Source organism: Microtus pennsylvanicus, chromosome 6, assembly GCF_037038515.1.
Source record: "Microtus pennsylvanicus isolate mMicPen1 chromosome 6, mMicPen1.hap1, whole genome shotgun sequence".
Lineage (NCBI taxonomy): Eukaryota > Metazoa > Chordata > Mammalia > Rodentia > Cricetidae > Microtus > Microtus pennsylvanicus.
The window spans coordinates 104544203-104565552 of NC_134584.1; the positions used below are offsets into that span (position 1 = coordinate 104544203).

General features: G+C 43.3%; 2 protein-coding genes across 2 annotated transcripts; both read left to right on the forward strand.

Moving 5' to 3' along the window:
* Positions 1–206: 206 nt before the first annotated feature.
* On the forward strand, positions 207–10906 carry Cmtm1 (CKLF like MARVEL transmembrane domain containing 1). Its single transcript, XM_075978010.1, has 4 exons — positions 207–590; positions 3239–3397; positions 7687–7785; positions 10811–10906. Exons 1-4 carry the CDS (start codon positions 207–209, stop codon positions 10904–10906), a joined length of 738 nt encoding a protein of 245 aa, XP_075834125.1.
* A 661-nt stretch (positions 10907–11567) lies between these two features.
* Positions 11568–20256, forward strand: LOC142853100 (CKLF-like MARVEL transmembrane domain-containing protein 2A; the record flags this gene model as incomplete). The annotated part of the gene is made up of 4 exons (XM_075978011.1): positions 11568–11717; positions 11819–11977; positions 19351–19452; positions 20032–20256. Coding segments are annotated over 4 exons (636 nt in total), but the record flags the coding sequence as incomplete, so codon positions are not given.
* Between the last annotated feature and the right edge of the window lie 1094 nt (positions 20257–21350).

The window sequence follows — 21350 nt, forward strand, 5'->3', positions numbered from 1 at the left end:
TTGCTGGATTTTGAGTTTCCAGGCTAGGCAAAGTACCTTTCCCCCAGATCACCACAAGGATATCAGACTGCGAGGTTGGGTAGCCGCCATCAAGTGCTGGTGCACGCGGGTAGGCTGCCCGCAGCCGTTGACGCTGGTTCCCCAAGGGGACAGGCGCCGACTGGCGCCCCACGGCCAGCCTGACATAATCAGGCTTGGGATGCCCCATGAATCCTGCAAATTCCAGGCGTGAGTCAAGCCACCCTTCCAGCGACACAACATCTCAATCTCAATTCTTGGGTGCTCCCTCACACTCCGAGTCAAAGGAGTCTATCGCCTCTGTTACGTCTCCCAGGGGATTTCCACTTAGCGCCACACCATCCAGTAAATCTATACATACTGTTCAGAAAGAACAGGGTGCCAGCAAGTTACCACCAAAGAAGCCCGCACAGAGTCAGAAGATGCCAACTCGCCAGCTGTCTAAGAAGATCAAGTTACATGCATCCATCAAAAAACGCGCTGAGGGCCGGACCAAGGTCCCAGAAAAATTCAGAGACAGCTTCCAGCTCTTTTTGTTCTCAACTACTGGAATGTTGAAAGTCTTGAGGATGGTGAGCAGAAGCTGCCTAGTTGCCTGGGTGGGTGGAGGGAAGGTGGTGGCCTCCAGGGTTGAGTACGTTGCTGCTGGAGCGTAGGCTCCACAGGTTTTTTTTGTTTGTTTGTTTTTGAGTTCACTACCTCAGGGCGGCCTTGAACTCGTACAGATCTGCCTGTGTCTATCTCCAGAGTGCTGGGAGCAAATGCTGGTGCCACCACAGACCCAAGATCACACAATTCTCAGTACTAAATTGGTGTGCCTTCCCCTTTCCCCTCCTTCTTGAGGGTTTCCCCTCACAAATGAAAGTAGAAAATTAGTGAGTAAACAGCAGAAAGTTGTAAACTAGCAAGCACAACTGGTAAGAACCTCCATCTTTAAAAGACCTACTCAAGCAGTACACAACAGGCAACAATCTGGGAAAAACCGAAAAGGACAGTAGTGAGAATGGGGGAAATGGTCCTGAATGCCATTGAAAATAAAGGGACCTGCAGACAGGGCCGTACAACTTCCGGGAGGGAAAGTTTAACGACCCGAACTGATCCCAAAATAGAGAGATTCAAACAGAACAACATCTAAAAGCAGAGGGAAAGCAAGGGGCCTGCAGGGGAGCTCCTGTGTAAATGCTGCTATGGTCAGTCCTGAAGACCAGACTTCAGTCCGCAGAGCTCACCCGGGGGAAGGAGAGGAACATTGCCTGTGAACTGTCCTCTGTCCCATGCCCTCGCTCCCCCACCTGACAAACATAAGCAAAGGGATTTTTAATTATAGAAGTGAATCAGACCAGACATGGTTAGGGTCAGCTCTTTCAGATCAGGAAATATCATTTTGATGATGCTCAATCTTTTTGAAGAAACTAAAATTTCGGGACGATTTATGTTCTCTGATGACCGAATCCAGGGCCCTGTGACTTGCCAGACACTCCACCAGGGAGCTGAGTCCCTGTCCTTTGATGAGTGATTATTTTATAAAGTCAGTCTAATACTGACATCAAAACTTGATCAGGTTTAGCAAAAGCAAACAAAATAGAAGTCTCACAGCACCAATGTGAAGATTAAATAATGTTCAGGCTCCCGGTGCTTAGCTTGTGTAAGGTCCTGGGATGGTCCCCAGAACGGGGGGAAAAAAATGTTAATATATTAACAAAAAAAAATCCATCTGTATTTTTAAAACATGTACCACAAAGAGGAAACACAAGGATGGTTTGCTATTGGAACTCTTAATATAACCTATCCTATTAAAGATAGGTTATAAGATTCGATGAAATTGTGTTGGAGAACATGTGGCAATCATGGGTGTCATAAACGGTCTGAAAACGGAGAACTGAATCAAACAGTAATACGATGCAAGTGAGCCACCCTACCACTGGAAAAGCACTCTGGAGGCCAGAGATACAGCACAGCAGTTTACGAGCTCTTGCTCTAGCTGAGTTGTTTCCAGCAATCAGGTCAGTTGGACCACAATCCCCTTCAACTCCAGCTCCAGAGATCTGAAACCCTCTTCTGGCTTCTATGGGAACACGCATACACAATTTTAAAAAGAAAAGCATTTAAAATTGACAACTCAATGGGAGAATAGACTCAAAAGAGACACAAATACATCTGAGAATTTAATATATGACAAAGATTGTATTCTTGGTCATTGGGAGAAATCCTAGCATCTCCCAGGGAATGACTGATGTACTCAACTGGATAGAAAGAAAACTCAGGTTGTCCAACTCACAGTTTCTCTCCAAATCAACATCTATTTACTTAACCAGTGTGAACTTGGATTTCCTTCTAGAAATACAGACCAGGAGTAGTGATTTCTTTTCAGAAGACAGACTAGCTAGAGTGGTGGCGCACGCCTTTAATCCCAGCATTCAGGAGGCAAAGGCAGGTGGTTCTCTGTGAGTTTGAGGCCAGTTTGTAGTACTATGTAGTGAGTTTCAGGCCCACGAAAGCTTCATAGTGAGATCCAATCTGAAAAACAAAACAGAGAGACTAGGTTTGGATAGAGAATAAGAAAGAAATTTAAAAACATTTGTGTTCAATCTTTATTAGATATATTATTTAACTTATAAAAATAGTATGTTTAAGTAGGGCTGGGAATGTAGCTCAGTAGTAGATCGCATGCCTGGCATAATGAAGGCCCTGGGTTTGATCCCTAGCATTAAAAAATTAACTAGTTAATTAAAAATTGAAAAATGAAAGCTAAGAATGTCACTCAGTAGTAGCGTGCTCTGAACTCAATTCCCAGTACTACCAAAAAAAAAAGAATTAGCTAATTTAAAACAACGTTAAAAAGAAAATATCTGTGGAAAACAATACAGGCAGGGCCTGGAAAGATGACTCGGAACTAAAGAGCTTGCCGCACAGGCCTGACGGCCTGAGTTCAGATCCTCAGAACCCTTTCTGATTCTGGATGAGGTGGGATGCCGCCTGTCAACCCAACATTCCTGCAGGGAGACGGGAAGCAGAGACAGGAGAATAGCCCTGAGCACACACCACACTTGTACACATAAACTTGTACACACACACACACACACACACACACACACACACACACTTTTTAAAATATAGGCTACCACAGTATAATCGAATTCAATGTAACAGATGCTTCCAGTTAAAATTTGCTACGGGTAAACAGCTGTATGCATTGAACAAACCTGTTCCTTTCTTGCAGTGTATTGTTGCGGCATCGGTGTTTTGTTTCGTCATTGGCGGCTCCCATGAGATGTTTATAGCAATCACGATTCAGGAAACCTGCATCGTCCTATTTTTTATCATAATATATTTGGTAACCCTTCAACACTTGCTGATCTGTATCCACTGGCCTTTGCTTGTAAGTATGCATTTTCATCATGTCAGTGTAAGCTTTGCCCATAACCCCAAGAGTTAGCCTGTCCTCACTTCCCTCCAGGGAAGACAAAAGAGCTCTTTAGACTTTGATGGAGCATTGTCCTGTCCCAGGGGAGAACCCTCCCTCCAAACCCAGAAAGGTGCCTTGTACTCCTCTGTCTTCAGAACAGCCTTCAGGACAGCTTCCTGCTTGTAGTTGAGCATGCAGAGACCATCGCAAAGGGCTTGTCTGATCGAACACACGCATGTTTTCCCCTAGTTGAAGACTAGAGTTGCTTGTAGAAGAGCATAAGCTCCTGCTTTTCACCCACGCAGATTTACAACCCACCCCAGACCAGAGCTAGCATAACAGAGATGTGGAAAAGTTGGAAAAAAAACTCTTCCAGGTTAGAGGACAATCATACATGTATGGGTTTAGAAGCCATAATCTTAAAGGGTGAAGTATCCAGGAAAGGATGCCGTGTGGCTTTTCCCATACTTTCTTTACCCATTGAGAATGCCTGAACTAGTCCTGGAGGCCCCTAGCTCGCTGGAGAGGCGCTATGTTTCCGTCCAGTGGTCAACAGAGGTCCAGTCCCTTGCCTGGGGGCCTTCTTTACTAGCTCTGTGACCTTTATATTGATAAGAGGCTGTTTGGAACGGCTGAGACAAAGCTTTGCTGTGTAGAGGAAGCTAGACTTGAGCTCACCAGGCAGCTTAGGCTGACTTTAAAAATAGCATCCTCCTGCCTGAGACTCCTGAGTACTGGGTTACAAGCATCCGTCATCAGACTCCTTAGACCTGGCAGTTTGAGTTTCCCCATCTAGGAAATGCAGAAGGGGGGAAGTGTGAGGAGGAGCCCCTCCTCATGGGGTTTCTGTAACAGCAGAGTGTGGACGGAGATGGCACAGTACTTAGCACCACATACACACTCTACACGGCATCCAGACAAGAAAATCAAGCTGCCGTATCCCATAAGGGATTTGGATTGCTTTGGCCGTTCTCTCTTGTTTGGTGAACAACCCTGACATGGCTCCTGTCTCATCCACACCTCACTTCCTTTCTTTATGTGGTGGTAGGAGTTGAATCTAAGGTCTGTGTGTGCCAGGCAAACACTCCACCGCTGAGCTGCATTTCTCTCTTTTCAAACGCATGTCTCTGAGAATTTTTGCTTGCCTGTGTGAATGTGCACTGCAAACATGCCTGGTGCCCGTAGAATCCAGAAGAGGGTGCCAGATCCCACGGAACTGGAATTATAGTCAGTGTAAGTTACCACATGGAGGCTCTGAACCCAACCCAGGTCCTCTGCAAAGAGCAAGAAGTGCTGGACCATCTCTCCAGCCCCACACTTTGTGTGTGTGTGTGTGTGTGTGTGTGTGTGTGTGTGTGTGTGTGTGTGTATATATTCTTCATTTTTAAGATAAGGTCTTAGTTTTTTTTCCCCAACTAGCTTTTGAAGCATGAATCTAATCTTAATCAATAAACTCTAGGAGTCGGATATTGGAGTAAAGATCTGGAAGATCAGAGAACTGGAGCCGTTGCCAGTTGCTTCCTACCTGTCTCCTTCCTCCATCTCAAAGCGCTGAGATCCTGTCTCCATCCCCTGAGTTCTGGGATTAAAGGCATGGCTAACAGTGGCTAGCTCCACCCTCTGATCTCAAAGCAGGGTTTATTTGTCAGAACACAAACGAATTATCACACATTTCCCCCTTGTCATCTAAATGAAAAGTGAAGGTTTTAACTAACATTTTTTTTTAAAAAAAAAAAAAAACAACTATATACAAAGTACAATTGTAATAGGAGGCCACTTGTTCATTTCCCAGCTACCCAGACTCCCATAATGACCACATAGAAACTGTATTATTTAAATCACTGCTTGGCCAATCACTTAGGTGTATTGCTAGCAAGCTCTTATAGCTTTGGTTAACCCATTTCCATTAATTATCACCATGTGGCTGTGGCTTACCGACAAGGTTCCTGCACGTCTGAGTCTGGTTTGGCTATGTGGCTTCTCCCTGACTCCGCCTTCTCCCTCCCAGAATTCAACTCAGTCTTCTCCACCTAGCTCTATTCTGCCCTATCACAGGCCAAAACCACTTTTTTATTCATTAACCAATAAAAGCAACATATTCACAGAAGGACTTCCCACACCATTTCCCCTTTTGTTTAAATTTTTTCAAAAAAAGTTTTAACTTTAACATAGTAAAATTACATACAACAAAACAGGTATCAAGCAAGATTTAAAGTTACAATATTTATATCTACTTTATCTTTTATCATAACTAAGGAAAACTATGATTATAGCTATCTATTCTTCAACTCTATCAAAGACTCCAGAAGGATATAATATTATCTAAGTAAAAAGGAAATGCATTATAAGCAACTTCCAAAACTCTAGAATTGATAGAGACATCTCACTAACTGGACAGTCACCCAAAGTTCTCCTGTAATGTTGGAGTATCCATCTTCAGCCTACAGGCCCATATTCGTCAAACTTTTCCATGAAGCAGGAAATTTCAAAGACAGTTTTGCCTATATTGACAGTTTGTCAGTCACTTTCTTCGGTGTCCTGCGGAATGTCTGACAGACTCGTTCATGAAACAGGAACCCCAATGGACTGTCTCACCTTCTTTAGGCAACTTCAGCAGTCATTTTTCTGTGAGTCCTGCAAGTTCAGCCAAGCGGTTCAGGCAAGAGCAGTTTCTTGCCCAAATGGCTAACAAACTCCTTAAGGAGCCTCTTTGATGCCCATCATCCTGTTGAAGTAGATTGGTGTTACCAGGAGCAAATGTGTCTCATTGTCACGAAAAGTCCTAACTTCTTAAAATATTTTAAATGCCATATTCTGTAGTCTTTTAAAGATCTGAAGAATACCTATCTAATTGAAATATATCTCTATATCTAGAAAACCTAACTAACATGACTACAAGTTTGGCAATTACAGATGACTATCTATTAACCTGTATTTCTTAATTATACATTACATTTTTAAATGAGCTGCACAAAAACAATATATTAATCAAGAGCAGAAATATGCATATAGCAAAACTGACCTTAAATTTGAATCAATAAAACAAGATCCATATCAACACAAAGTATCCATCTCTATAGCACATCCCCCTTTAAATGTAAACAAAAATTTATAGACAATATTTGGGAATATGGGCATTGTTCTCTAAACTGCTTCCTGCTGATTGGGATGCTGATAATCAGGTCTCTCATGGAGTATCCTGTGTGGCAGGTCCATCTCAGCCAGCTTCCCTGTTGGACCATCTGGACCATTGCTTCAAAGGGTCTTGTTTGATCAAACCATATTAGTCATAAGGAATCCACAGCTTTCACTCTAAGGGAAACCCCTTCCAACCATGCTCACCCTTCCAGCACACAAAGGAAGAGGCTGATCTGTAGTTGAAGAGCGCTTCCAACCAAAACCCAGAATGAAGGACACAAGAACTTGATGATATTGGGCTGACTCTATTCTAGCTTTGTCTCAGACAAAAGAAAACAGCACAGCCATTCATTCCAGAAGATCGAGTCTGCTCTTCAGATGGGTTTGTGGATTCTCAGGACACATGTGCTAACAAAATAATAGGACCCAACTTTCAGAGCATTCATTTTGGATGTAGGGGATAAAGTAAATAAATGAACTATTAATATAAAATTTACCTCCCCAACCCTTATATTTACATATATTAAAATAAATAAGTTATGAAAAAATGAAGAATTCGCATTAAAATATAGAACTTCAAAAAAAAGCGTCATGTTATGTATGGCCACTTTTGGCCAGTCCTAGACCATAGAATTTAGAATGGCTGTACCCTTTAAGAAAAGGTGGAAGAGGATGTAGAGATGGCTCAGGGGTTAAGAGTGGGTACTGTTCCCACAGAGGACCCAAGCTCAGATACCGCACACACATAGGACAGCTCACAACCACCTGGAAATCCACCTGCATTCACTTGTGCACACACCCATTCTCTCTCTCTCTCTCTCTCTCTCTCTCTCTCTCTCTCTCTCTCTCTCTCTCTCATATGTGTGTGTGTGTGTGTGTGTAAATGTTAACATTCTTAATGGTATTTTAATGAAAATAAACCTGTTTTGACAAAGTCCTATCCAAGACCTTGAAATCACATGAACTCAAATCTGTGAAAAATAAAATGATGCCCCTGAAGGTCCCTGTCAATCAAAGAGAAAGCGTTCCAAAGGTATCCGCCCTTGGATGGGTAACGGACCACTTTAAATATTTTTAAATTGCATTCTCATTTACAGTTGACCCATTTCAACTCTGCATTGCAGGATTTTATCAACAGTTTAATCTCAGCTGTGTTCCTTGGAGTAGTTGCTCTGATAACAATTCAAGAAAAACGAAGGAGGCATTTGTGTTTTATTGGAGGGGTAAGTAGAGGCATTCGTAGATTCTATTTAAGATCAGTGGTCTGGGGCCTGTGAAATGGCTAGGTGGGTAAAGTCTAGCAACCTATGTTCATCCCCAAGGCCCACATAATAGGAGAGACTGACTCACAATTTGTACTCCAGCCTCCACAAGTACACCAGGGCACATGTGTGCATACACATACACACACAAATAAATAATACAAACATTTGTTAATGAAAAAATAATATAAGCCGGGCAGTGGTGGTGCATGGTTTTAATACCAGCACCAGCAGGAGAGGCAGGCAGATCTCTGTGAGTTCGAGGACAGCCTGGTCAGTCTACAACGTGAGTTCTAGGACAGCCAATGCTACACAGAAAAACCCTGTCTTGACACCCCCTGAAAAAAAAGTATATGATGACCCTGAAAAAGAAAGGCCATCCTGATGTTATTAACAGAACAGATAAGACTTACTTATTTTTAAGGTATGTAGGTATGTATACAAGCAAGTACCAGTGGAGGTCAGAAGAGGACACTGGATCCTCTGGAACTGGAGTTAAAGACAGTAGTGAGCCTCCACATGGGTCCTGGGAACCAAATCTGGCTCCTCTACAAGGACAACAAGGGCTCTTAACCACTGAGACATCTCTCAGAACCCCCTTCTCTTTCGTGTAGTGACATCTTCAAATGATGTCAAGTGGCCCAAACCTGAAGCTCAAAAACCTCACAAAATGTATTCTTCAAATAAGTTTATTAGTCTATGGAACAACTTTTAAAAACCATAGACAATACATATAAACACTGCAAGGAAAAAAATCCCTTATGATTAAGTGTCTTAGTTACCATTCTATTGCTGTGAAGAGACTATAAGATGAAGTATTCCATTGGGGTCTGGCTTACATTCACAGAGGCTGAGTCTGTGACTATCATCGTTGGGAGCACAACAGTAGGTAGACAGGCACAGCACGGGAGCACTAGCTGAGAGCTCACATCTGACCCACAGGCAGCAGGCAGAGAGGGAGACCAGGCATGGCTTGGACTTTGGAAACCACAAACCCCACCCCCAATGACACCCCTCTTTCACCAAAGTCATGCCTCCGAGTCCTTCTTAAACAGTTCTCCAACTGGACACCAAACCTTATAGGGTCGGTTCTTATTCGAATTACCGCACTGCAACTTTGGTTTTTTTTTCCTGGACTAGAGAACTATATTAAACAAAGATCTAAGGAGGCACGGTCAGAATGGAGTAATTTGGCTTGACCAAGGAGGAAGGGATCCTGCCTGTGTTGAAGGACCTCGTGTGTGTCCTGCACAGCCTAGGCACCTCCTTCATCTTGTTGTCCTATAAATAACGTCTCTAATCCAAGACAGTCTCTGGGGATTGAGGATAAACTTGAACTTCTGATTGCCCTGCTTCTACACATTCCCCATCCCATACTGGATCACAGCTATGCATTACCGTGTGTGGTTTCTGCAGTGCTGGGGATCAAACCCAGGGCCATGTGCACACCAGGCCAACACTACGCCAACAGCACCACTTCTGTGGTCCTGGACTTAGGCTTTAAATTTTCAGGTTTACAGACACATGGGTGTATCTTTAAACTGAGGTTAAAGACATCGCCCTGAGTCACAAAGCTTAGATAAACTGAGCCTAAATGCATATTGAATGGAAGAATGCAGGAAATAGCCAATCAAATTTTTGGAGAATAGGAGGAGGAAGGAAATATGGAACTTGGTTTAATTATGTGGACAGAAAATAGCCAAGAAGAGAACAAAGTTAAGACAGGTTTGATGTCCCAGTGGTACTTACTGCTAAGCATCATAGCCCAAATTCAAGACCCAAAATCCACACAGTGGAAGGAGAGAGCTGACTCCTGCATGTTGTCTCTAACCTCTACACAGCTTAGAGATGCGCTTTTGAACGCTGTCTCTTTGACTGACAGGGACCTGCAGGGGCATAATTTTATTTTTCACAGATTTGAGTTCATGTGATTTTAAGGAAAAATGCGTGCACACAAATGCGCACACACAAACACATACATGCACACACACAAATGCACACAAGCACACATACACACACACATTAAATAGAAATGCAGAAACTTTTGAAAAGAGTTTGAATTCCGTAAGTCCATTCCATCATTGGTGAGTATTTGCCAACGGCACTGCATTGTGCAAAGCTGGAGCTGGGCGCTAGAAGCAGAACCCTTTCTACTAAGAAATTCACACAGGGGCTGAAACAAGGCCTCCTAAGAAGCTGTCATCAAGTAGCCCACAGAGACAAATATCCATGGCTGGAATCCCAGCTGCTGTCAACCCTGGTCCCAGTCTGACCACTCATCAACCGAGATTTCATTTCATGACCCCCACCCCCACCCCACACACACACCTCCAGCCTTCCTCTCTTCTGGCCTGGACTGACATCAGGTCACCTCCATGCCTTCCTGCCTTATCCAGGTTCACCCTCCCTTCATCTCATAGCCACTTCAGGAGGGTTTTCTGAATCTCAAACCTGTCCCCTCCTCAGAGAACTCCAGACCATCCACCACCCAGGCTCAACTCTGCCAGGCACTCGAGCTACAAATACAAATGTATTAGGCATTGACCTAATACAGTGGTTTTCAACCTAATTAATGCTGGGGTTGTTTAACACAGTTCCTCGTGTTGTGGTGACCCCAACCATAAAATCATTTTCATTACTTCTTCATAACTGTAATTTCACCATAATTAGGAATCATGGTAGAAATCTGTGTTTTCCCTTGGTGTTCGGGGAGCCCTGTGAAAGGATCATTAGGGCAAAGGAGTCGCAATCCACATGTTGAGAACCACTGGTCTAGTAGCTAGTGGGTCATAAGATCAGGCCACTTGTGGGCAGCAAACCACACTGTTTTCCATTTTCTTGGGAAAACAAACCCGGCTGACAGCAGCCAGGAGGGAGAGGCTGTAGCTCTTGACACCATCTGATAGGAACAGCAACGAGATATGGATACTGAGATCGTTGTTAAAGTAATATGGTCTTTCCTTCCCAAATATATTGTGTCTGACAGATCCTGTGCCTCTCGGCAGCAATCCTGTGTCTCATCGATGCCTTGTTGGTCTCCAATGAGATGAGGAAAAACAGGAAAAAAGCCCTGAGACTGTAAACTAAGCCCTCCACCGCCCATTGAGACAGAAGCTATGACGAAGTCACCCAGCCCTTCCAGCATTTGACAGAGACTCGTATCCACATATAATCACTCCCTCCAGGTCATCACAAAGCTCCAAAGCACACGTGTGTGTGTGTGTGTGGCCATAAAGACAGGACTGCTAAATCGTCAACACGTCTGCTTCCTCGTGTGGCCTTGTGTAAAAGTCACATTACACTCCCACTCCTCCACAAGGCTGTCCCAGGAGGACAGAAGGGACAGAAACCCAGGGCGCAACAGCCACAAACCTGGGACTCCTTTTCAAGGAAGGCCTCGCTAGGACCAGTGGGGCTCCGCGCATTCTGCCGCGTGGAGGGTGGGATGTTCCACATCCGCAGGGGTGGGGCGATCCCGCTGGTCCACGAGATGAGGCGGGCTCGTGCTGGCCAACCATAGGCGTTGGAATTCTGCAGTCCCAGCTGTCAGTTGAGCACCATCCTTGAACGGGTCTGAAGACACCAGGCTCTCTCTTGAGCTGGGCCTGTTCAGGGACTGCAGGCAGGGCTGCGCAGTGAGAAATTGAGAACTACTGCCAACCATGGCCGCGCCTGCGCCTCCGCCTGGGCCTGGGCCTGAGCCTGAGCCTGGGCCTGGGCCTGGACCTGGGCCTGGGCCTGGGCCTGCGCCCGGGACTGCACCTCCGCCACAAATTCAGCCCAAGGATGATGTAGGCACAAGAAAAGGGTTTCGACGCTACAAGTGGGAATTCAAAGACAGCAATAAAGAGTTCTGGACAATGGGACATGCTGAGGTCAAGATCGTGTGTTTGGTAAGCTGGATTGGAATTCTAGGGGTGTCTATGGACGGGAGGGCCATAGAAGTCGGGGAGAACCCTTGCAACAGCTCAGAAATATGTATTTTTCCACCCAGGGTTGCATGATCGCTGGAATAAAACTCTTCGAAACAGTGGCCACACACCCCATCCTGATCCTGCTCCTCACTATGGAAGTGTCCTTCTTTGCTTTCTTCATGTTCCTTTACAGCTTCGCCCTTAACAGATACATACTCTTTGTCTACTGGCCCATCACTGTAAGTAAAGAATGTAGGAGAGCTGTTGCCAGTCACCTTCTAAAAGCACCTGGAAAAAGACAACCTCACTTCCTCTACTGGTGCTCAGGGTGGGAAGCTGGGTTAGAGAACCGAAGCCAGGCAGAAAATGCTCCCCCAAAACCTAACTGTTGGGTCAAAGAAGAGTAATCAAGGCTTTGCTGTCTCAGAAATAGGCAGGGTTTTAACAACCCGCCATTTTTGCTACTGTTTGTTTTTTTTTTTTTTTTGCTGGCATCCATCTCATTGGGATATCATTCCAGGATTCAACACAGAAAATCAGACTCTGCATAAACTAGTAAGGTAGGGGGAAAGAAATGTCAAACATAGCTAAAACCATGTCAGGTCTCTAGTGAACAGGAAGAATGCTTCAGGAGCAAGGCCAACCTGAAACAGTCATCCAATGGGGTGAGGCTGAGCTTGGGACATCCCTCAAGCATCCATTCCTCTGGTCCCTTATCTATGCCTCAGGGACTGCAATAATCCATAGTGAGACTGACCACACGTAAACTTCTTACCATTGTGTTTAGGTCTCAGGACTTGAATTCCCTCACCTCACTTACAGAATCACCAAGCGTACCCAGCTAACTTCCTCCTAGCCAACGAGCACCTCAACTTCCGGCACCCCTTGTTCATTACCCACCTCTAGAACCCTTGGTTCCCCAATTTCTTTCACTTCACAAACCAGCAAATGAGCCCCCCCGAAGTCAAATAACCTGCCCTTCAACTAAACTCAACTAGTAAACAACACAAAAGAAAAAGAAGAAAGATCCAAACTTAATGGAATATTCTTCTGTTAGCTGTGACCACCTATCTATCTGCCCTTTTGTTAAAAGCTGTTAGTGGCCAAGTTGTGGTGGCGGATGCCTTTAATCCCAGCACTCAGGCAGCATAGGCAGGTGGATCTCTGAGTTTGAGGCTAGCCTGGTCTGCAAAGCAAGTTTCAGGATAGCCAGAGCTGTTAAACAAAGAAACGCCGTCTCAAAAAACAAATTTAATTAATTAATTAACTTTTAAAGAAAAGCTGTTAGTGTCCAGGGAATCTATCAGTCGTCATGATGACCCCAGGACAGGAAGGAAGAAGAGGAGAAGTAAACTGAAAACTTTTGGAAACAGAATGCACAGAAAAGAAAGTAAAAAAGACAGAGACCACATGGCCGGTGAAGGAACTGAAAAGATTCAGTAAAATTAAGTCTGCCAAACCATGAAAGTCAATCCTCCTATTCTTAACCTAAAATAGTAATTGAAATATAACCAATATTGCTTTCATTAAATAACTTAGCTGGAAAGAAGGAAGGGAGAGAAATTAGCAAAAAAAAAAAAAGGAAGGAAGGGGGAGAGGACAAGAGAAGAGAGAAGAAAAAAGAGTTGAAAGGAGTGAAGAGGAGAGGAGAAAAAGGAAGAAGAGAAGAGAAGAGAAGGAGGAAGAGAGGGGAGGGATAGAAGGAGGATGTAAGGTTTTGGAGGTGGAAGACAGGAATAGTGACAATACAAGCTGTGGATTGTTGGGAGTGACGCACGAGGCACCATCTCAGGAACTTGAGATACGGATTTTCAAATGCTCCCAAGACAAGAGATGAGGCCTGTCTTAATTTGCGTCTCTATTGCTGAGATGAAACATCACGACCAAAGCAAGTTGGACAGGAAAACGTTTATTTAGTTCATACTACTGCATCACAGTTCATCATCAAGGGAAGACAGGATAGGAACCTAAGCAGGGCAGGGACCTGGAGGGAGGTAGGAGCTCTAGTACAGAGGCCATGGAGAATGCTGCTTCTGTCTTGCTTCCCATGCTTTGCTCAGCCTGCTTCCTGTAGAACCAAGGACCACCAGCCCAGTGAAGGCACAACCCATAATGGGCTGGGCCTTCCACCATCAAACACTAATTAAGAAAACACCCTCAGAAAAACCCTTTCTGAGGAGTAGATGGGGGATGGGTTGGGGAAGTGGGAGGGTAATGAGAGGAGGAACTCTGGTTTGTATTTAAAATAAATTTTAAAAAATATTAAAAGAAAAGGGGAAATGCCCTACAGCCAGATCTTATGGAGACATTTTCTCAGTTGAGGTGCCCTCTTCTCTGATGACTCTAGTTCATGTCAAATTGACATCAAACTAGCCAGCACAAGGCCTTAAGCCAAAGCCAAGGAGAGGCTTAGGAAATCAAACCAGCACCCTGAGAATACTGCATCCATAGGGGAAAGATGGGGGAAAAAAAGACGTACACATTTTGCCAACACAGAGAAGCAAGAAACGTTGATCCATACTTGACCTGTGGGAGTGAGAAGGGGTGAGTTTTCTCTAAGAATGAGAAAGCTGAAATCTTTCCCTTACATAGGTTTGGAACCTGAGTTTTTGCTGCCCAGAACCTGGAACACTCATGCCTTATGCTGCTGATGTTCTAATTACATCCTCTGAACTCAGAACAGAAATAAATGCAGAACCGCAGCCAAGGCATGAAGAGATTTGTCTTTTAAAAATTCTCGAAACTAAGAATCAGATATTGGCAAACATGGTCAATGTTTCAATAACATATTAAATATGTCTATATTTATGATAGAGCATATGTCTATAATCCTGAAACTCAAAAGCCAAAACAGGAAGACTGAGCTCAATGCCATTCTGGTCTCATGGCAGGCAGTTCACAGCCATCTGTAACTCTACGTCCAGGGGTCTGACACCTTCTTCTGGGCCCCACAGGCACCTGACACACATGTACACAGACATGCACATAGCCAAAACATGCACATAAAATGCAATAATAATTTTTTTTTTAAAAAAAGAAATAATAGGAATGTATACTTAGCCTAAATCAAGTGATATCCTAGGTTGCTAAACTATTCCCTAAGCTTGTCTGTCCCAACATGATACCTTTTTTCACAAGGAAAAAAAATCCAGCATATATATGAAGAAAATACCAAAACAAACAAAAGAATTAAGAAAATTTCTGAGGCACAAAACACTGAGAATGCAGCTGTTAGTAATGTTGCTTGCCTATCATGTGCAAAGTTCTGGGTCTGAGTCTCATCGCTGCAAAAACTGGGTGCAGTGGTGTGTTTATGTAATCCTAAAACTCATAAGGGAAAGCAGGAAGAACAAAAATTCAAGATCATCCTTGTCAACACAATAATTTTGAGGCTCTCCGGGGATACATGAAACCCTATCTCAAACAAAAGAATAAGGAAAACAAAACAACAAATAACCATAAAATTGATAAAAGAAGAAACAAAGATCAATAGTGAGAATTCAGAAAATAAAAAATTTCCAGGTGTGGTAGGCCACACCTTTAATTCCAGGACCAGGAGGTGGAGGCAGATAGATCAGCCTCGTCTCCATAGTGAGTCCCAAGACAACCAGGTTACATAGAAAGACACTGTCAGAAAGGAAGGAAGACAAGGAACAGGAAAATCACACTCCTTGTGAAAAAAAATAAATAAAATAGACAACCCATAAAAAGGAAAAAACAAAAATAGTGCAAATATAAAAAATAGATCTTTAGAAGATCATGAGGCAAACATGAACGTTAATACTAAAATTTAGGAAAGTTGAAATAAAATAATTTACTAGGAAAATATAAAATACCAGTTCAAATAAAGAGAAAGGTGAATAAGTCCACACAGATGGATGTCTTCTCTGCTCACGTCATCTGGTAGCTTTATTATTTGTTGCATTTAAATCACTTGACCCATGCATTAGGGTACCCTGGGAAGCAATGCTTCTACCTCACTATCCTGGCCATTAGTTAAATAATTTGTCAACACCATAACTCTGTTTATTATTTTATTGGTTAGTTAATCTTTTTTTAGACTCATCTGAAGTGTCATTTTTATCAATTTTTTTTAAAAACAAGTGTGAAATTCAATTCTAGTCTTTACATTCTATTCCATTGGTCTTTTTCCTTTTTCTCTCTTTTGAAAGGTTGTGTGATATATTATATCTTTTGATATCTATTTCCATTTTGAAATCAGATATTAGATTAAGAATAAACATGGGTAGTAATGGCCCGTGCCTTTAATCCCAGCACTCCGGAGACAGGTGAATCATTATGACTTCAACACCAGCTTTATTGACAGAACGAGTTCCAGGACAACCAGGGCTATATGGATAAATCCTGTCCTGAAAAACAAAAATAACAACAACAACAAAGAGTAAACATAGGCCTTCCTTAGCGTGAAAGAAGAGACTAGACCCGGCTGTGGTGGCACAGGCCTTTAATCCCAGCACTCGGGAAGGAGGGGCAGGATGATCTCTGTAAGTTTGAGGCCAGCCTCATCTACAGAGTGAGTTCCAGGACAACAAGAACTACACACAAAGAAACCCTGTCTGAAAAAAAAATTAAATATTAGCCCACCAATATAACAGTGTATTAGAAAGCAATCTATCACAGTGAGTAGCATCCATGTCAGGACCGCAAATATGGTTTTGTCTTCAAATTTTAATAATACACTTTTACTCTATTGTATTTGTAACAAAAAATATTTTAAGTTGTAAAAAAAACTATTTGGTAATAATGAATAGTAATTTTAAAAAGCTCTTACGAAATGAAGAATAAAAGACACATCCAATTTTAATAAATATCTACCCAAATATTCAACAAACATTGCATTTCTTGGTGTTTCTAGGTGTTTGTTTAGAAATCCTCCCAATTCTTATATCTTTTAAATTGTAACCTGAGTAACAAGAAAACCCAGGTACATAGAGACCGGGATGGAGAAACAAGGATTGCTCCTTTGTAACATGAGCCTCTTTACAAAAAACACCCAAAAAATCTGCAGCCTCAGTAGAACTAAGTGGGTGATTAAGATTCCCAGAGACCCAACATCAGCGTTCTACTTGTCAGCAGAAGCAGTGAGAACATGTAACCTTAGAACAATGTAGAGACTCCTGGACGTCTAGGAATAAACCTACTGAAAGACAAGTTAAACTGGTGAATGAACACCAAAGGAAAACCAAAATGAATATGGACTGAATTCCCAGATATGAAATTATTACCGTAGCAATAGCAGTTCAATTCAGAATTGAGTTCTTGAATCTGCAAAAGGCATTGCAAGAGAACAGGGCTTTCTATGGAACTTTACAAGGTGATATAAAAGTCTTTGGTCAGCAGTGACTGCAGAAACTTTGTAACCAATCAAAGTACTGGAAATATTGGCCTGTTGAACACTCAGACACAAATGGTGCATCCTATGTCACCCTCGCCGAGGCTCAGCCAACATCTTCCAAAGGGTGATCTCTGGCTTCTAGACATGGTCCATGTGGCTGTTACGCTCTTCAACTCTCAACGGCTGTGATTACATAAACACAATTTGGTTCATTAATGCCCTTCGTGGAAGCGACAGATGCTCATGTCCTACAACCTAAGGATTTATATTTAGTCAAAGACTGATGCAGAAAGGGGAGACATTTTTCTTCAGTACGGTAGCCACTGATAGGGGTCCTGTGCTTCTGTATACAAATTTTCACCCATGCACCTCAAAACAACCACAGTGAAACACAATGGGACACACGCACACACAAACGCGCACACGCACACACACATGCACACACACACACACAGGCAGGGAGGCGGGGAGAAGGTAGAAATAGTTGTGAAGAAAAATAGCCAAAGTAGGAAGAAAGAGAAAGAGGAGGTAATGGGGGGGGGGATGTGTTCAATTCCTTTCTATTCATGTTCGAAAATATAATAAGGGGGTTGGAGAGATGGCTCAGTGGTTAAGAGCACTGACTGTTCTTCCAGAGGACCCATGTTCAATTCCCAGAACCTACATGGTATCTAACAACTGTAGCTCCAAGATATACCTTCAGACATTCATGCAGGCAAAACACCAATGCAAATAAAATAAAAACAAATAATTAAAATATAATCAGCCCATTATTAAGTATAACTTAACATGAGCTAATAAAAACATTACAAATAAAATTATTTGGAAAAATGGAAAGAATTACAAAAATGGATTTGCCCAACCAAATGCAAGAGTTACCCTAAGTTTTGGTGATAGATCATGGATTAACTAATGGAATTGTTACAAATGGAATGTTTGTGTCCTCCTCCCCGAGATGGGGCCTTTGAGGAAGCAACTAAGCATTAACAGGTTGGGACCCTGATCCAAAACCATTAGTATTATTACAGGAAGTGACAGGTCCTATGACCTGTCTCCAATGGAAAGTCATATGAAGATAGAGAGGGAAGGGCAGCTGCCTCCAGCCAGGGAGAGGGCTCTGGTGCCTCGCTCCTAGTCTTCCAGTCTCCAGAAGGCCAGAGGATAAACATCTGTAGTTTAAGCCACCCAGCCTACTGTGTTTTATAATGAATGGTGTGCTAACATAGAGGTAGATTTCAAGTTACACTCATCCAGTGACTTATATATGACAGAGGTAGCACTGAAAACACTGGGACAGCAGCTGGACAGTTGGCTAAGCAGTTAAGAGCACTGGCTGTTCCTGCAGAGGACCCAGCTGGGTTCCCAGCACCCAACACCCCACAAGCTGCTGTAACTCTAGTTCCAGGGAATCCAGTGCCCTTTCTGGCCTTCTCAGGCACTACACACATTTGGCAGATTACACACATACAGCCAACACACTCGTAGACATAAGATGAAAAGAAGCAAAACTGTTTTTGAAAGACAGGTGGACAAAATATTCAAGGAGAGTACCAAGGAATATTAACAGGAGAGATTGTACATCCCACTACAATTAAAAACAACTTAAAATTTAGACATCCTATAAAAAATAACTAATAGAAAATGGGGAAAGAAAGTATTTATTCTAAGCATAAGTGCTTAGAATTTTGGTTGGTTTTATTCTGTGTTGGGAGAAGAGAGCTTGTATGTGGTAAAGGAATACCACATCCCCAAGGAATGAAAGAAAAAAATTGACAAAGGAAGCAATCAGGGAAGGTGGTCCAGGGGGTAAGGCAGGGTTAGGTGAAGAGGGAACTTCAAGGCTCCCAGAGAGCAAGGACATCCTCCCAGCAATACTGCTCGTGGAAACTCTGGAGAGGACAGTACAGAAATGACGAGGGGAAGTACCTAACAGATACCTTGAAGTGGTCTGTTTATGCATTTATTTACATGATTATTGGTAGGCACCAGACACCTGGTTTTGTAGACAAGATGGCATCTTGTGTCTCACCTGGGCTGACAGCAGGTAAGTTTGGACTCTGTCCTCTACTCACAGAGGCCAGCAGGGAGCCATGGTTGACCTGCTTGGCCAGAAACATATTTACCTTTGTATATTTTGTTTTAAATTGTCAGGGTTGTGCAGGGGCATTTGATCATGGTTACATGGAGTGAACTGTGCTGTGTCTGGGGTGGATGGGGCACAACTATCTAAGACCAGCTTACCTCTCCCATTTTCAGGACCTCTTCAACGATCTCTTCGCCTGCGGGTTCCTCATAGGCGGCATAGTCTTTGCGTTGAGGGCTAGAAGAACGCTGCCAGACGCCTACGTTGCAGCTATGGTGAGGTTCTTCTGCTGAGCAGTGGATTTCCTCAAATCAGCATCACAAAAATCCTGGGATCAGGGCTGGGTTGCAGCGCTAAGTCTGTAGAGTGCTGGTCTAGCCTGATCTACAGCACTGCCAAAAGCTACTGTAGTGCCTCATGCCTGTCTTTAATTGCTAGTAGTGAGGCAGGGGAGGCAGAGGATCCAAAGTCCGAAGACATCCATGACTCAATAGTGAATTCAAGGCAGGCCTGGGATACATGAGACAGTGTCTCAAACAAACAAAACTTGGGGGTGAAAGCAAATTTAAGGCATTGGTCAATGTTTCTAATGGAGAAGACACGTTTTTAAAGGTGGTGTCTAGGAAGGCAGACAAGTTACCTGTCACCCTCCCTCATGTTTGTCCAAAGGAAAAAATATAAACCAGATGAGGGGCACCGGGCACGGAACCAGGGAGAGCAGACTGAGGGTGGGTCTGGGAGAGAGACATTTAAGGGTACACTGTGCATCACCTCCGAGGATAGACTTGGAAGGGAATCTGTGCCTGCCTTCTAGGTGTGTGATGAAAATCATAATGATCCATTTGTTTCCCTAGATCCTTATGGGAGTGGCCGCATTTTTTGCTGTGGTTGACCTATGTCTTCAAAGGAGACATCTCAAAGGCAAGAAGATCCGAAAGTATGCTCTGCTTGCTCCAGACAAGAATGGCAAAATGCCAGACCCAAAACTACAAGCAATGCTGGAGGCCAAAGAAGAAGAGGAGGCACGGCAAAAGGAGAAGGAAGAGAAGGAGAAACTGGAAAAAGAAAAAGAAATGAAGGAGAAGGAGAAGAAGAAGAAGGAGAAGGAGAAGAAAAAGCAGAAGAAAAAGAAGAAATGACTGGACATCAACACTTGTGGTCAGGAATGGCAGCAAGTTTTGTGGCCAGGCCTTCCGACACGCTCTCCTGTTGGCGTCCTAGCCTGCTTTTCTTTTCCATCAATAAACACCTCTTGGAAAGTAAATTTCCTCTTTAAACAAATTTTATACTAAAAGTTAGACAATATCTGTCCAGTGCATTTCATCCCACAGAAACTCCTGGGGATTTCAGTGCTGAGAGAAGGCCCCCAGTGATCGTGATCTACAGGTTGAGAACCACTGTCCTAGCTGGTCCAGCCACCCTCAGGGAATCTTCCTCCAGAAGGGAAAAGGGAAGACAGCTGAGCCTGAAATGGAGAATTAACAAACGGTGCTTCTCAGTGCTCAAGGCAGACTTTCTCATCTCAGCTGTGCCCGACACAGGCCTTAGCTCCACTCCCTTGTCTTGGGAATTCAAAAAATGGAACCCACAGACAAGGCTGAGTCCCAAAGAGCTTTTTGACTATTATAGACAGAAAGCTTGGGGACTAGGGAGACGGATATTTTGGTTAAAGCATCCTGCACGTAGAGAGGACCCCAGGTAGGGTGGCTGACAACTACCTGTAACCCCAATTCCACAATCCAACTGCCTCTTCAGGCCTCCCCATGCCAACTACCCTCACATGCGCATACCCTACACAGAAAAGCATACAGACAAAGAATAAGCCTTTAACAAAACATAAAAGGGAAAGCTTAAAGATGAAAAATTAAAGATTTGGGGCAGAGGATCTAGAGAGATGGCTCATCGGTTAAGAGCACTGGCTGTTTTTCCAGGGACCCAGGTTCAGTTGTCAGCACCCGATGGTGGCTCACAAGCATCTGTGGCTCCAGTTCCAGGGACCTGACACCCTTTTCTGATCTCCATGGGCACCACACACACATGTGGCATAGATACATACATAAAGGGTAAAATGCCCATACATATAAAAAAATCTAAAAAATATATTTTAGCATTTAGCAGAAATATATATATATATATTACCATTTAGCAGAAATCAGTACTCCAGAAAGAAGAC